Below are 13,001 nucleotides of genomic sequence, written 5' to 3'. Positions count from 1 at the left end.
CCTTTTCTATAGGCTTAAACCCCTGTAGTTACCCCTTTTCAGCATGCTCCACCCCTTAACTGGTAGTTGTAGCTGTTCCCATCCATAATAGCTTACACACCAGGTGCATATAGTTTAAGGCCTTATGTAAAATCACCTTCATAAGCCCACCTTAAACCACATAATTGCATGACACATTTGAACCAGAACGACACAGGCTGGACGTCGCTGGAGACAACCTTCGCTGGAGGCGACCTGCAATCCTGACGTTGGTCTCCACTCTTCATCCAGTGGCCGCTTCTTCAGTTCAACCCAAGGGTACCCCTCTGTATGCTGATTAATCAACATTTCCAATCTTTGTGGATTTACCATTGTGGATTATATGACTTTTTCCAGTGGATTACAGACTCTGTTTTCGAGGGGTTAAAGCATTGCTACAATGGAATTATCGAGACGATATGGAATTATAATCAACACAATGGAATTACCAAGAACATTGTGGAATTACCTTGACTTTTGTTTTCCTTGCTGGATTACTTTTGACTTTTGTTTTCCTTGCTGGATTACTCTTGACTCTTGTTTCTTTGCTGGATTACATCAAGCTTCAAGGACAATCGACGGCGTAAGTCCATAGTTGGAATTCATCCCCATGGACAGGTGATGATTTCCAAAGGGGGGACTGTAGTGGACTAGGCCCATGTCAAAAACTAAGTCTAAGGTCAAAAATCTTGACCTTAAGAACCTTGTGGGACAGGAACTGTCATTTCATTGATTTGAATCCAGAAATACAGGTTCACCCATCCTGAGACTTTCTTTCTTGAAGATTCATGTGAAAGAACACTCTCTTTTTTATTATCATTACTATTTTACAAATGTTGATAATCAAAATGTCTTAGTTCAAACCATTTTAGATGTTGCAGTGAACTAATCAATTTTATTAACTGTGTAATGATTTTTATTCTCATGCAAAATTAGAACTCATGTCAAAGCTGTTACAGAGTAATTATGCCTTTTCTGATTTCTGCTTTTGAATGAGCAAGTGTAAGTTGGTCCAAGGTTGGAGTCAAATGCAAAACAAGTTGTTGGAACGAACTATCATGTTTTTAGAATCCTCTCAGACGTAAATATAGAGGTTTTTGGCACCTGTTTCTGAAACGCGCCAAAACAAAACTCTCTCTGTCTGTGAGAACATTTCTGATCGTTTCATAACAATTCTTGCTGCCTTCTAACCTCTTACGTCACAAAACACACCCCGTCTGGTTGTTTCTGACCAATGGGATACTCCCAAAAGTGAACCGGAAACAGCTCTTTAAAATGTCAGTACTTCCTGGTCTAGTCAGTTCTGATGGAGTGCTGTTGGAGTTCTGCTGGATACACAGTTTCAGTTCTGGGAAGCTCTGCTCGAGTTCGGTGAACAGTTCTGGGACAGTTCTGTTCAGTTCTGATGGAGATGGGAAGATCCTGACATGACAACAGAGCTCGTCCGAGGTTCATGGGATTATAACATTTTCCACTGAGGTGAGCTTGTGTCGGACAGTCTCGCCGCTACTCCGGAGGAGTAACAGCATCCTACGGAGATGCTGAAGGGTGCGTTAAACGGAATCTCGCCTGAAGACAGCTCCAGGTAAAAGAGTCGATTCCACCACCGAAGTGTACCATAAGAAAAGCTGAAGAAAGCCCAGAGAGTGCCGTTCTGTTAACACACTCCCTCAAACCCCATCTTTTACTCTTCTCTAAACTTCTTTCATCTTTAAACTTTTCTCTCAACTAGAAATCCTTCCAGATATTTTAGAAATGTCTGTGTAAAATGCTCACCCACATCCATGTGGGTAAAAGATCATAATTGTACAGTTTCATAAATGTCTGTGGTGAAGCAACGGAAAAATCATGGCCGTATGATTTTTCCTGATTGATTGCTTATGTTGTTATTTTCATAATTTGCCAAATTAATGTAAATGTTTGATGTTAAACTTTGATTCTGTAAATAAATGACCGCATTCATTTTGATGGGTCAAACATAAATGACGTCTCACGTTTGCATTTCCTTAAATTCAATGCACGTTTTATTCAGTCCAGAAAAATGAGGAATCCGTGTTAAATGATGAATATATCTGAGCATCTGTTCATCTACACCTCTTCAGAGGTTTCCACAGCGAGTCATCCTCCTCCATCTCTGTCCTTTGCATCATTTGTCCTCACTCCAACTACCTCCATATCCTCTTTAACTGCATCCATATATCTCCTCTTTGTCTTTTTCCTGGCAGCTGCATTTCTAACATCCTTCTACCAATATACCCACTGTCCCTTCTCTGGAAATCCAAACCATACACACACATCGATTAAAAATGCTAACACAAATTTAATTTCTTTTTGTGCTAAATTTAGTCTGAACAAATTGATGAGCAAATAAACTGTGTGAATGGGCCAAAATCAATGAGGACTGCAGCTACCTTAAAACAACTATTCATAACTGTTCATAAGTGCACTATAATTTATGGTTATCTCTATTAATTTTGCAGTACACAACAGCTAAAGCAGAATCCTGAGAGTATTTGCAAGCACTAGTTGTGGCACTTCCTTTTCCAGCAGGAGCATCATAACATTCTGCTGCAATAATATTACATTGTAAGACTTTTTTTTAGGTTGTTGAATAAATTGATGACATTTTTAAGGTTGGAATTGTTTTGAGATGACAGCAGTCACCTTACTAAGATTGGCCATTAGCTCATCCATCCAGTCAGAAATAAACTGGAGTTCTTCAAACTGTGGTTGTTTAATAGACTAACAATTACAACTTTTTTTTTCTGGAAATTTCCACAAAACCCCATTTTAAAAAGATTTGAACGTCTAGGATTTTCCAACACTAATGAATTGCATCTCGAAGTTTAAACAGTCACACTTTAGTTTAGGGCTCTTTGTTACTCAAAGTTCCTAGAAGTTTAGCTGTTCTCTGTTTGTCACCCATTATAGGCTGGTGTAGAACTGAATAAAAACATCTGGTGTGTTTGACACCTGTCTGTTCATGTGAATCCTCCACATGGTTCACACAGTGAGCACCAAAGATCCCTGCTGGCGTCTAAAGCTGGAGAAAAAGTGTGCATGCGCTCCAAGTTTAGGAAACAAAATGAAGTGAGATGTGTGACGGATGTCATACTGTTCGTTTTGTTTTCACCTGCTGGGGAAACGGCACAGAGCGCATGATGTCTGTCATTATACCTATAGTGAACACGATCTCCCAGGGAAGCGCCTGATCTGTGAATGCTGATGATTTACAGCACCTGAGAGAAGAAATGCTAATTTATTTAACATTCGGACATGATTTGTGGCTGGTTGCTTGATTCATATCAAACATCTGGAAGGTACTATGAATTCTTATGTGCTGGTGATAATAAGGTGAATTTCACACAGAAAGAAAGGAAGTGTGTGTGTGTGTACATGTTTGGCTGGTTTTGCTCCTGCTGACAAAGTAATGGATATGCTCATTGTTGCATATGGACTGTGTGTGATGTATGGGATTCATTTGAAATTCTTTGTCCTAAATGAGGCACTCACACGTCTCCATATATGAGGTTATGGACTCGAAGGGTAGTGTATTGCAGGAAAATGAACTGGAGTTACTCATTCTTGTGGTAGTTGTCACGGTCAAATAGTTTTTATCGTGCACTATTTCTCCCATATTTTTCTCTCTTAATGAAAACCCATTTCATGCATAATAAATATGCCAAAAGCATAAATGGTTGCAGTAGTCTACTACTAGTGAAAAAATGTAATCCTTGTAAATCAAGACAGATTATATCTAAGAAAGTATACGTTTAAACTAGATTCAAAAGACTTTGGTGCAACCATATAATAATAACAATAATAATGTGTAAAACACAATAAAAACTGAAACATGTTCTTCTGAATCCATTATGGAATTTGTTTTATTGCCAAGTTGATTTTGAATATAGTAGCAAAATTAACAAAAACTTTTTTTTCACATTGGCTTTTAAAAAATAAAAGCCTTTTCTACACAATCGTATTAATACACCATCATTAAATGATTTTCTTATTTAAACAAAATGAAATTTACAAAAAAAAAATGCTATAAAACATTTTGACATGCAATAAATACATTCATTTCATGAAAGCAAAAGTAAAATCAATATTGACACTGAAAATGCGAACAAAAAAAAATAGTTTGGTGAAAAGGGTTGTTTTTGATCGTTCTTATGGTTTGAAACTGTTGTAAAACCTCAGAAAAAGAAAAATGTGTCCGTTTAGGTCGGCTGAAAAATCCCATTTCCATTGTAAATTTGTGATGCATGCATTTAGTCGTTTTTTTTCCATTAACAGCACTGTCTGCGTGGCGATTTGAATTTCTGCTGAAATTTTCAATCCATAACCCCGCTGTCGTGCACAACCACCTCCAAAGTTGTTTTTTTCCATTTGCCATCTCAACACAGAAACATTTATTAAAGCAAACTAAACACTTTGTGTCTGTCTGTGTAACGGCGGACCCTGAGGCTCTGAAATGTTTTGGCACAGGTTTCAGTAAGTGTCAAGTGGAAGCCGTCAATGGTGCAGCCTTTTCTTTTAAAAATGACTTTTTCAACAAGAAGCGACACTCCAAACGGAGCAGGGCAACCTAATTAAATCTGACCTAATCTGGAGCAGCAGTCAGTCTGCCATCCAGCTGTGTGTGTCTCTGTGTGTGAGAGATAGACTCCTCCAAATTCCTGCTTGTTTTGTTCATGCTCTTTGTTTGTCTTCAAATTTAAACTTCTGGCGTAGAACTAACACACTGTGTATGTATGTATATATATATATATATATATATATATATATATATATATATATATATATATATATATAAAGTTAAAAACCACAAACGATTCGAGCCAACATCCACTTAGTCAGTTTTGGATGTGCTGACCGTTGAGACGGAAACTGAAATCCAACCTAAACAAATGCAGGATGACATGCAGGCAGAAACTTTTCCTCTGTTCAGCTACAAAGAGAAGCTGATCAGGTGTTAAATGTCTGAAAAGCGCATGTTGTATTAGAGGACGAACAAAAATGAACAATGTGTTAAAAAGAAGAGGAATTAGTGGCTATAGTTAATAATAAAAAAAATACCAAAAGTAAACAAATCCTTGCTCAGTTAATTTCTGTAAACTGCCAAATTAGTAAAGAAAAGATGTGAACAAACAAAACAGATTTCTTTTATTTCCAGCGTGGACTGTCAAACCCAAACTATTTTTCTCTCCATTTCAGCTTCTTTTCATCTCCACCCTTCTCCTTTACTTGTTCTCTCCATCTCGGCGCATGACTTGGCTGGTACAGCCAGTTGTGCAACTTCATCTTTACTTTACTGGCATCTTTCTGAGCCTTTTCTCCCCTGAACATTTCCCCTCGCTATTATTCTGCATTTCCTCTACAGCAATTTATTCACTTTAATCTCCCCTTTGTGCATCATTTCTTGGCTTAAAAATACTTCTTTTTTTTCTACTTTTTTGGCAGATGGGATTATCAGCTGCAGTTTCTTCAAACATGCCACAAAGTTCATTTTGGAAATTGATCGGGGTTTAAGGAAAAGGAAAGTAGCTCCTCACGTAAACATTTAGACAACTGTCGTCTTCAGCATGAAAAACAGCTGGAAGTAAGTGGATCGTGGGGGAGGAGGGAGGCGGCGTGTGCTGTGGGTCAGCGGCTTGTTTAAGAGAGAAGACACAAGGAGAGGTGAAGAAGGAAGCAGGGCTTTGGGGTGAAAGGGCAGCGTGGCCAAGCTGCATACTGGAGGGAGGAAGAGGAGAAAAAAGATGGATGGAAACAAAATGCCAGGAGGAGAGCTGGTTAAGACATTTGGGGATTATATATATATATATATATATATATATATATATATATATATATATATATATATATATATATATAGCCTTTTTTCCCCAATAAAGTACACTTTAAAGCAGCTACATGTAACTTTTGAAAGGGTCAAATATCTTGTAATGTTGGACAGGCATGATCTAGACGAGCATGTGCATTAAGTTAATATCTCAAAACATATTTGTATAAACTGTTGCATATAAATTTTCTAACTAAGGCACTTTGGTTAAGACTCAAGCTAAGGCTTGAACTCCAGTAGGCCCACCTCCGCCCTGCTCCACTAACACACCTTGGCTGTAGCTTTGATTTAAACATGAATCCTGTTCAAATCAAATAAACTAGATGGGAGAAAAGTAACATTTCCAACAGTGAATTTCCATGTTTAGTCATATTTATGATCAGGCAAAGTTGGTCAGGGGCTTTGCTCAACTATTTGACTTGTGAAAGCCACAAAAACAGTCTTTGATTTTAACATCTGTGATGTATTTCGGTGCTGCAGTCTTTGTGGGCATAAACTGTAAAGTACAGTAACAACGGTATGGGTGTCACATACTGAACTTATTTTTCTACTCTCGTTTTGTTAAACTCAAAGCTGCCAATAAATAACATAATGACTACAAATTTGTTTTGAATGCCTCAATTTTCCCAAAAATTTTTTACCAAAACCAATTTGGTGTCAAAGAGAGGACGACTTGGTTGGCATCTCATGTAAAGAATATTAAAATTATATAGTGTAAAATTCAACGAGGCTATATTAATCAATTGTAACAAGATTTTTTCTATTGTAATTAAACCAGAAAAACAACACTTATTAAAGAGCAATATTTATAATGTACATAGGATGTAATGTCAAAAATCTGGTCCTGAAACTTGGTTCATCGTCCAGACTGCATGTTCATTTTTATGATGCTAATGTTTATTCCCAAAGAGCAGTAAGAGGAAAGAAAAAAGGAGCTACAGCTTACGCTTTTTTAAAAGTGAGTTTTAGAAGTAGGAACATGCTTTTATACTGAGACAATAGCTCGTGTCCACCCTGCTGCGCTCGCCCTGCTCCTCTCCCTCCCTGTTCTTTAACCCTCTATCTCCTTCTGAGCGAAAACACACGGCACATCCTGCTCAGCACAACACACCAGCCAAAAGTTCACTTCCTGCTCCTCAGCTCTTCTCCTTCACACCAAATCTATTCCCAGGACGTGCATTAACAGCTCTCCATACACTCAAATAGCACAGTGACACACAAACAGACAAGCAAATACTTCCTCTCTTTCTATAGATGCTCAACCCTGTTTGCTATTGTTAATAATACAAAAAAAGCCAATTTCAATTGGTGCAGATCCCACAGAAACGTTAAAAAAAAATTATCTTGTTCCTCTAACACAGATTTGAAGTGGCTGTGGAAACGGTTTGTTTTTTTAGTGGTGTTGGCAAAAAAAAGGGGGGGAAAATTGAATAGACATTTTCATTTGAGCCGGTGAATGGGGGAGATAGAGAAGATTGAATTTCCCACGACTCGCATCCGCTCGAGCTTACATTTTGTGACAAATGCACTTGTTTACGGAGTGCATTCGTACTACCAGTGTTTAGTTTAAACCGTTTTATTTAATATATTTTTTTAAGTCACAAAACTAAACAAGAAAGAGTCTCAAAACTTGAAGAACCAAGCAAAACAAGACGGCTTCCTGTGTGCTTCTGTGCAAGTATAAGACCTCTGTCTGGCTCATGTCAAAGGTTCACTATCTTCTGCAGCAAAGAAGCCAAACATTGTGAGGCTAGCTTGCAGGCTTGTCTGTTTAAGGAAGTGCTGATGATGCATTAGGCCTTGCAGGAGGAGAGATATTTCAAAATTCAACACTTGTCACCTAGATATTGCTGTATGTGTGGCTAAAACCAAACATCAATGCCATCACATGAACCAAAATGTTAAAAATCACAATCACCAAAAATAAGATGCGATGTAACAATGAATTTGGTCAAATTGACAAAAGCCTCTTTGAGGTTCAACATAAAATATACCATTTCATGAAAATCAAAACAAAAATGCTAATATCACAGGTTATCTTTCCCATAAAACAATAAAAATTAATTAAAAAAATATATAAAAAAACACAGGTTTATTACAGGACGGCTGCCCTGTGACAGAAAATAAAAATAAAATGCGTATATGTGATTGTGTGCATGTGATGCTATTTTGGAGCAAACAATTTATAAAAAAAGTTTAGCATTTCCATGCTGGGTTCAGTCCTGAGGTAAGCACCAGTTTTACGTGCGCTGCTTTCTGATTTTAAAAAGTCACAGGATACAACATATTTGATATGATCATATGCTACAGAAACAACGCCCTTAAATGTTACATTTTAAAAAGAAATCCAAAAATCAGGCACTTTTTTTTTCTTGCTTCTTAAAGCCTATCAGGTTCACTACTATCACAGTGTATTTATGGCTTTAGTCTTCACATTCACTACTGAGGTTGGCGTTGGCACTAATAGTGGTCAAACTTCGCTAGCCTGTGGAAAAGAAGAAAATAAAAGGCCAACATGCTTTTTGGAATACAAACAGGCAAAAATGTGCCCTTGACCCGCAACTATAAGTGCTTTTTTTGTCGTATTCAAAATGGAAGAGCTGCTGGTCATCCAACACAGAAAAACGTAATTTGATCCCAGCAGAGTAGAGAGGCAAGGCCAAGAGAGACGTTCGCCTGGCTGCGATATTATGTTTCTAAGTGGATCAGCGGGGTGAGATGGCAGGCATGAAATGGGACGTCACGTCTGCAAGCGGTGCGAACTGTCCAGGAGAAAGTGAGATTTCACAGGGATTACTGAAGCACAGCAGCTGAAGAGTGCTGTTCATCCACTGGCTTAAGTGGAAAAACCCACAAACTCTTTAATGTGTTTATAATGTGGACAGATTATCAGCTTGTAGCGTGTGGAGTGAACATCCCTTCAAGTCTGTGGAGGAAAAAGGCTGAATTCAGCACTCAATTTGACCTGTAAACTGACTGCAAGGAATGAGTGAACAAGGTTTCTGACTACTACCGCTCTATTCATCCCACCACTTTTAATGACGCCTGACAGTAAATGTCAGGCTTCTTTGTCATATTATTTTTCCCTGGTCTCTGCCTCTCTACCGAGCCGTTTCCACGATTGTAAATATAACAAAGTCCGTAACAACACCCATACTTCTCCTAAAGCATGAGTCGTAGCTGAACTCATCGTGAGCGGCCGTTAGTGTGTCATCAGATGTGCAATCATGTCCCGCTTATCAGATCACGAGGCTTTGCTTGCTGCATGTCAATATCAACTAAAAGCCAAGGGATGTTTGTCACTCTGCAAAAGGAAGTTTTAGCTTAAAAAAAGTCAAAATTGCAAGTAGAGTAAATGAAGCGATTACTGTTGTCATATGCTGATCATCTATCTACATGAATAAAGAGAAGTGGGGGGACTTTAAACCTGAAAACACTTACAATACAGGAGTGAGTTCTCATTTCAATCATTACATATGAAGGGGCCAAGCAAGCAAAAAATAAAATAAAAATTAAAAAGATAATTTGTTCATCTAGTACCCCAAAAATACTCAACTATTAGTATGGAATTGAGAAAAAAAACTAAATTCTGGTGCGTTGACTTTTACATAAGTTCTGCTCAGGACAAAACAACCCTGAATATTGTTCATATGTGCTTTTTTTTTTTTCTTCCTTTTTTCATACAAAGATGAATATTACACAGGTTTAGGGTCAGATTGCAAAGTTCCTTTGCAACCCTCTTTCTTTGGATGTTATCATACAAAAATAAATAAAATCCGTTTCATTTTGGCTTTAATTTTTTTTTTGTCTCTATGGCTCAATAGCTGGAAGAAAAGAAATGTTTCTTTGCATACGCTGTACATAAATACTGCAAGTCTTTGAATGAGTGTTCCTTGGTCACGTAGAAAGAGTGAAGAGCTCCTTCATGAAGAACTTAAGAGATACATTAGATGCAAAGAAAGGCACTTGCAGTCTACAATTTTTGGCGTGTGTTAGCAGACTAGTTCCACTTGGCTTGAGTCTGAGGTGCAGCGGAGATACTGGGTTGAGGTGAATGGCTTTAGAATACTGCAAACGGTGTGTGCATGCAAACTTATTGGTGGTTGCCATTTACAATTGTCATATGTCTTAACTGGGTGAGTAGCGGTCAATGGCTTGCACTTCAGACAGGGTCTGTGGAGGAAGGGGAAGAGGCAGTGGTTGGCCCAGAACATCCATCTTGTCATGGGTAAGGCCCAGGTGCTCAGAGGCCAGTTTGGAGAGTGGGTACAGGCTCTCTATGACCTTGGCATCCAGATGCTGCCGTGCTTGAATGATGAGCTCATTGGCCTTTTCCTGCTTCAGCCCCAGGTGCTCTGCTGCATATTTGCTCAGGGGATAGATGCCCTCTGCAAAGTCCAACTTCAGTTTCCCATCTGGGTTCAGACCCCCTGCAGTTCCTCCACTACTGTGCATCTTCATGTGGCTGATCAGGTTTCGCTGCTGGGCAAACTTCCCACCACACACCTGACATTCATAGGGCTTTTCCCCGGAGTGTATGCGCATGTGCTCAGTGAGGCGGTACTGGCGTGTGAAGCGCATACCGCAGGAATCGCAGGCAAAAGGTTTAAGGCCAAGGTGGCTGCGCATGTGGCGCGTCATGGTACCACGCTGTGTGAACTTCTTGCCACAAATGGTGCAAGGGTAAGGTCGTGTTAGCCAGTGGGTCTTCTCATGTTGCCTTAAAGTGGCTGGATCTTTGTAGGACTTTTCACAGCTGGAACAGCGATACGGTCTTATCATCTCCCCAATAACCCCTGAATTCAGTCCCTGATCAGATTTTGTCTCTAGAGGTGAAAGACTGTTCAGCGTGTTGCTGCTGTTGAGGCTTCCATAACCATTTGTGGTGTTGCTCGTGTTTTTGGTGCTGCCAGTATTGCTGTTTCCCATTTCCCCACCAGAGTTGACATACAGCTCCTCTTCTGTGTGCGTCTCCACATGTGCATTAAGCTGCTCTGAGCTAGGAAAACCTTTATCACAGGGAATACAGACATACAGATTGTCCCCGAAGCTCTCTGGCTCATACGGCATATGGAACCTTCCCATCAGTCCTGTAGGGGATGGTCGTCCCTCACTGCTGCCTGTCTCCTCTGTGCCTGACCCACTCTTGTCATCCACTCCTTCGCTCTCCTCTCCTTGCTTGTGATGGTTATGATGCTGCTCACCATTTTCACCCATTTCCTCCTCCTCTTCATCCTCATCTTCATCTTCAGCTGTGTATGGCAGCGGCTCGTGTTTCACCCAGCGATAAATGTTACCCATTTCTCTGCCTACTTCTCCACCTTCTGTAGGGGTATCAGGGCTGGTGGGACACGGGTAGCGGTCTGTCCCATGGGAACCTGAGCGATGCAGATGAGGGAGGTGAGGGCCCAAAGGCTGGTTTAGATGGGAGAATGGTGGAGGGGTGAGGGAACCTGCCTGGTCCGTAGATTCCACTTTTTCCAATGGAAAGGCTCTTCCATTTGTACCCTGAATGGGACTAGTGCGTCCACTCAGAGTCCCATCTCGTTCCTCGTTGCTGTGACTGTTCACCAGATGAGTTTGAGACGGAGTGAGCTGAGACTGGGAGGTGGGGCTTTTCTTAGAAAGATCTAGGCCAAAGCTGGGGGAGCAGTTCCTCTCAGGATGTGCTGAGCGTCCCAGCTGGGCAGGCAGAGACGGGAACATCTGAGAGCTCTGGTTGGAAGTAGGTGCATACAACTCCCCAGTATGAATGGCTATTCGATGGGGGACCAGGTCTTCTAACGACGATGTCCTGGGTGCATTCAGGATTCCTCCTGGAGGACAGGACTGAATTACAGGAGTAGAAACCCTATACCTGCCTCCATTCCCTATACCCAAACTGCCAGGGCCCATCTTGGAGTAAGGGAGAAAAGCCGGACGTGGAGGGTACTTGCCATTTCTTCTTAGCTTCTTTTTGCACAAGGCCACCAAGTCGAGCAGCTGAAGATAGCTGGCTGCTGCCAAGACAGCACCCAGATTTGGTTCAGTGGGAGAGGTGGGGTCTCCTTCACTAAGGCGTCCTGTGTAGATGTAGTCCAGAATGACCCTGAAGACACCTGGACTCACCATTTCGTGGTCTAGGTTGATAAGATTGTCATGGACCACCAAGGACTTCAAGTAGTGGCTGCTGGCAGCCAGAATGTTCTTGTGAGCTCTGAAGAGGGCGTTCTGCACCACAATAATAACGTCACACAGGAAGCCTTTGGTGCGCTGGCTGTTCAGCTGCAGGAGGAGATCCCTAGCATGACTTGGAACTTCCATGGCATTCAGCATTGTCTTCAGTCCACCACCTGCAACAACAGAAATCTTTAAAACGTCATGCAGAACGTTAGCAGTTCTATTCTGAAAACTCCATTTTAAATGAAATTTTTGCACCTCTGTAAGCACTGTTGATGGATTTAATAAATATATGAAACCTTAAACTGGAATATTTAAAGAATTATTGAAAACAAAAAGTATGAGTAAATAGTAAAACTGATTTTTCATATGTAATTTATAAGGATTACTCAAGTTTAGAAATAGTTTTAAAGAAATACAATGCAAATGCATTTTAGGGGTCCAATTATTTTGTTTTGTTACATAGATTTTTTTTCTTTATTAATTTTGTATTTTAATAACCTAAAGATTTATAATATAAACTAGATATATATATTTTTTTTTTTCCACAAAACGCGACCTGATAAAGAGTAAGCAGAGTGTGGAACTTGTGGGAAGTGCACATGAAGGCCATTCAGAAAACGGTGAACTTTTACAAAAGGTGAGCATTTGTGATGGTTTTCTCATCATCAGAAATTCAACTCATTGAATCGACTTCCTCTGCAGCGAGCAAAATAAGAGAAAGTGAGAAAGCGTCCAAACCACAGATACATATTTTGTAATTGCTGGATTCCAGGTAACGTATTCCAGAAGTTGAGCGGGGAGCTTCAAACAAAGCGAGGGATTAATGTTTCACAAGTGTGATGAACAGCAGGTATAAACCTGTGAGCGAAGGACACGTCCAAAAAAAGATAGGGCTCCAGCTCGCCTTTCGGCTCAGTCATATAAGGAACACTGAGCACACAGGACATAAATCAGCATTAGACGGTTCAATACTTTA

At 40.1% G+C, this 13,001-nt stretch overlaps 1 protein-coding gene across 1 annotated transcript; it reads right to left on the bottom strand.

Moving 5' to 3' along the window:
* Window positions 1–9,457: 9,457 nt before the first annotated feature.
* Window positions 9,458–12,205, bottom strand: hic1 (hypermethylated in cancer 1). Its single transcript, XM_037678246.1, has one exon. It carries the CDS (start codon window positions 12,176–12,178, stop codon window positions 9,992–9,994), a length of 2,187 nt encoding a protein of 728 aa, XP_037534174.1. The 5' UTR covers window positions 12,179–12,205; the 3' UTR covers window positions 9,458–9,991.
* Window positions 12,206–13,001: the final 796 nt, after the last annotated feature.

The sequence above is a fragment of the Nematolebias whitei genome, chromosome 6 (assembly GCF_014905685.2).
Source record: "Nematolebias whitei isolate Nwh7 chromosome 6, NemWhi1, whole genome shotgun sequence".
Taxonomy (NCBI): Eukaryota; Metazoa; Chordata; class Actinopteri; order Cyprinodontiformes; family Rivulidae; genus Nematolebias; species Nematolebias whitei.
This window is presented reverse-complemented; position numbering and strand designations above follow the sequence as displayed.

Bases quoted from the DNA above. Each gene is read 5' to 3' on its own strand.
- hic1 (XM_037678246.1), bottom strand. From the start codon at position 12,178: ATGCTGAATGCCATGGAAGTTCCAAGTCATGCTAGGGATCTCCTCCTG.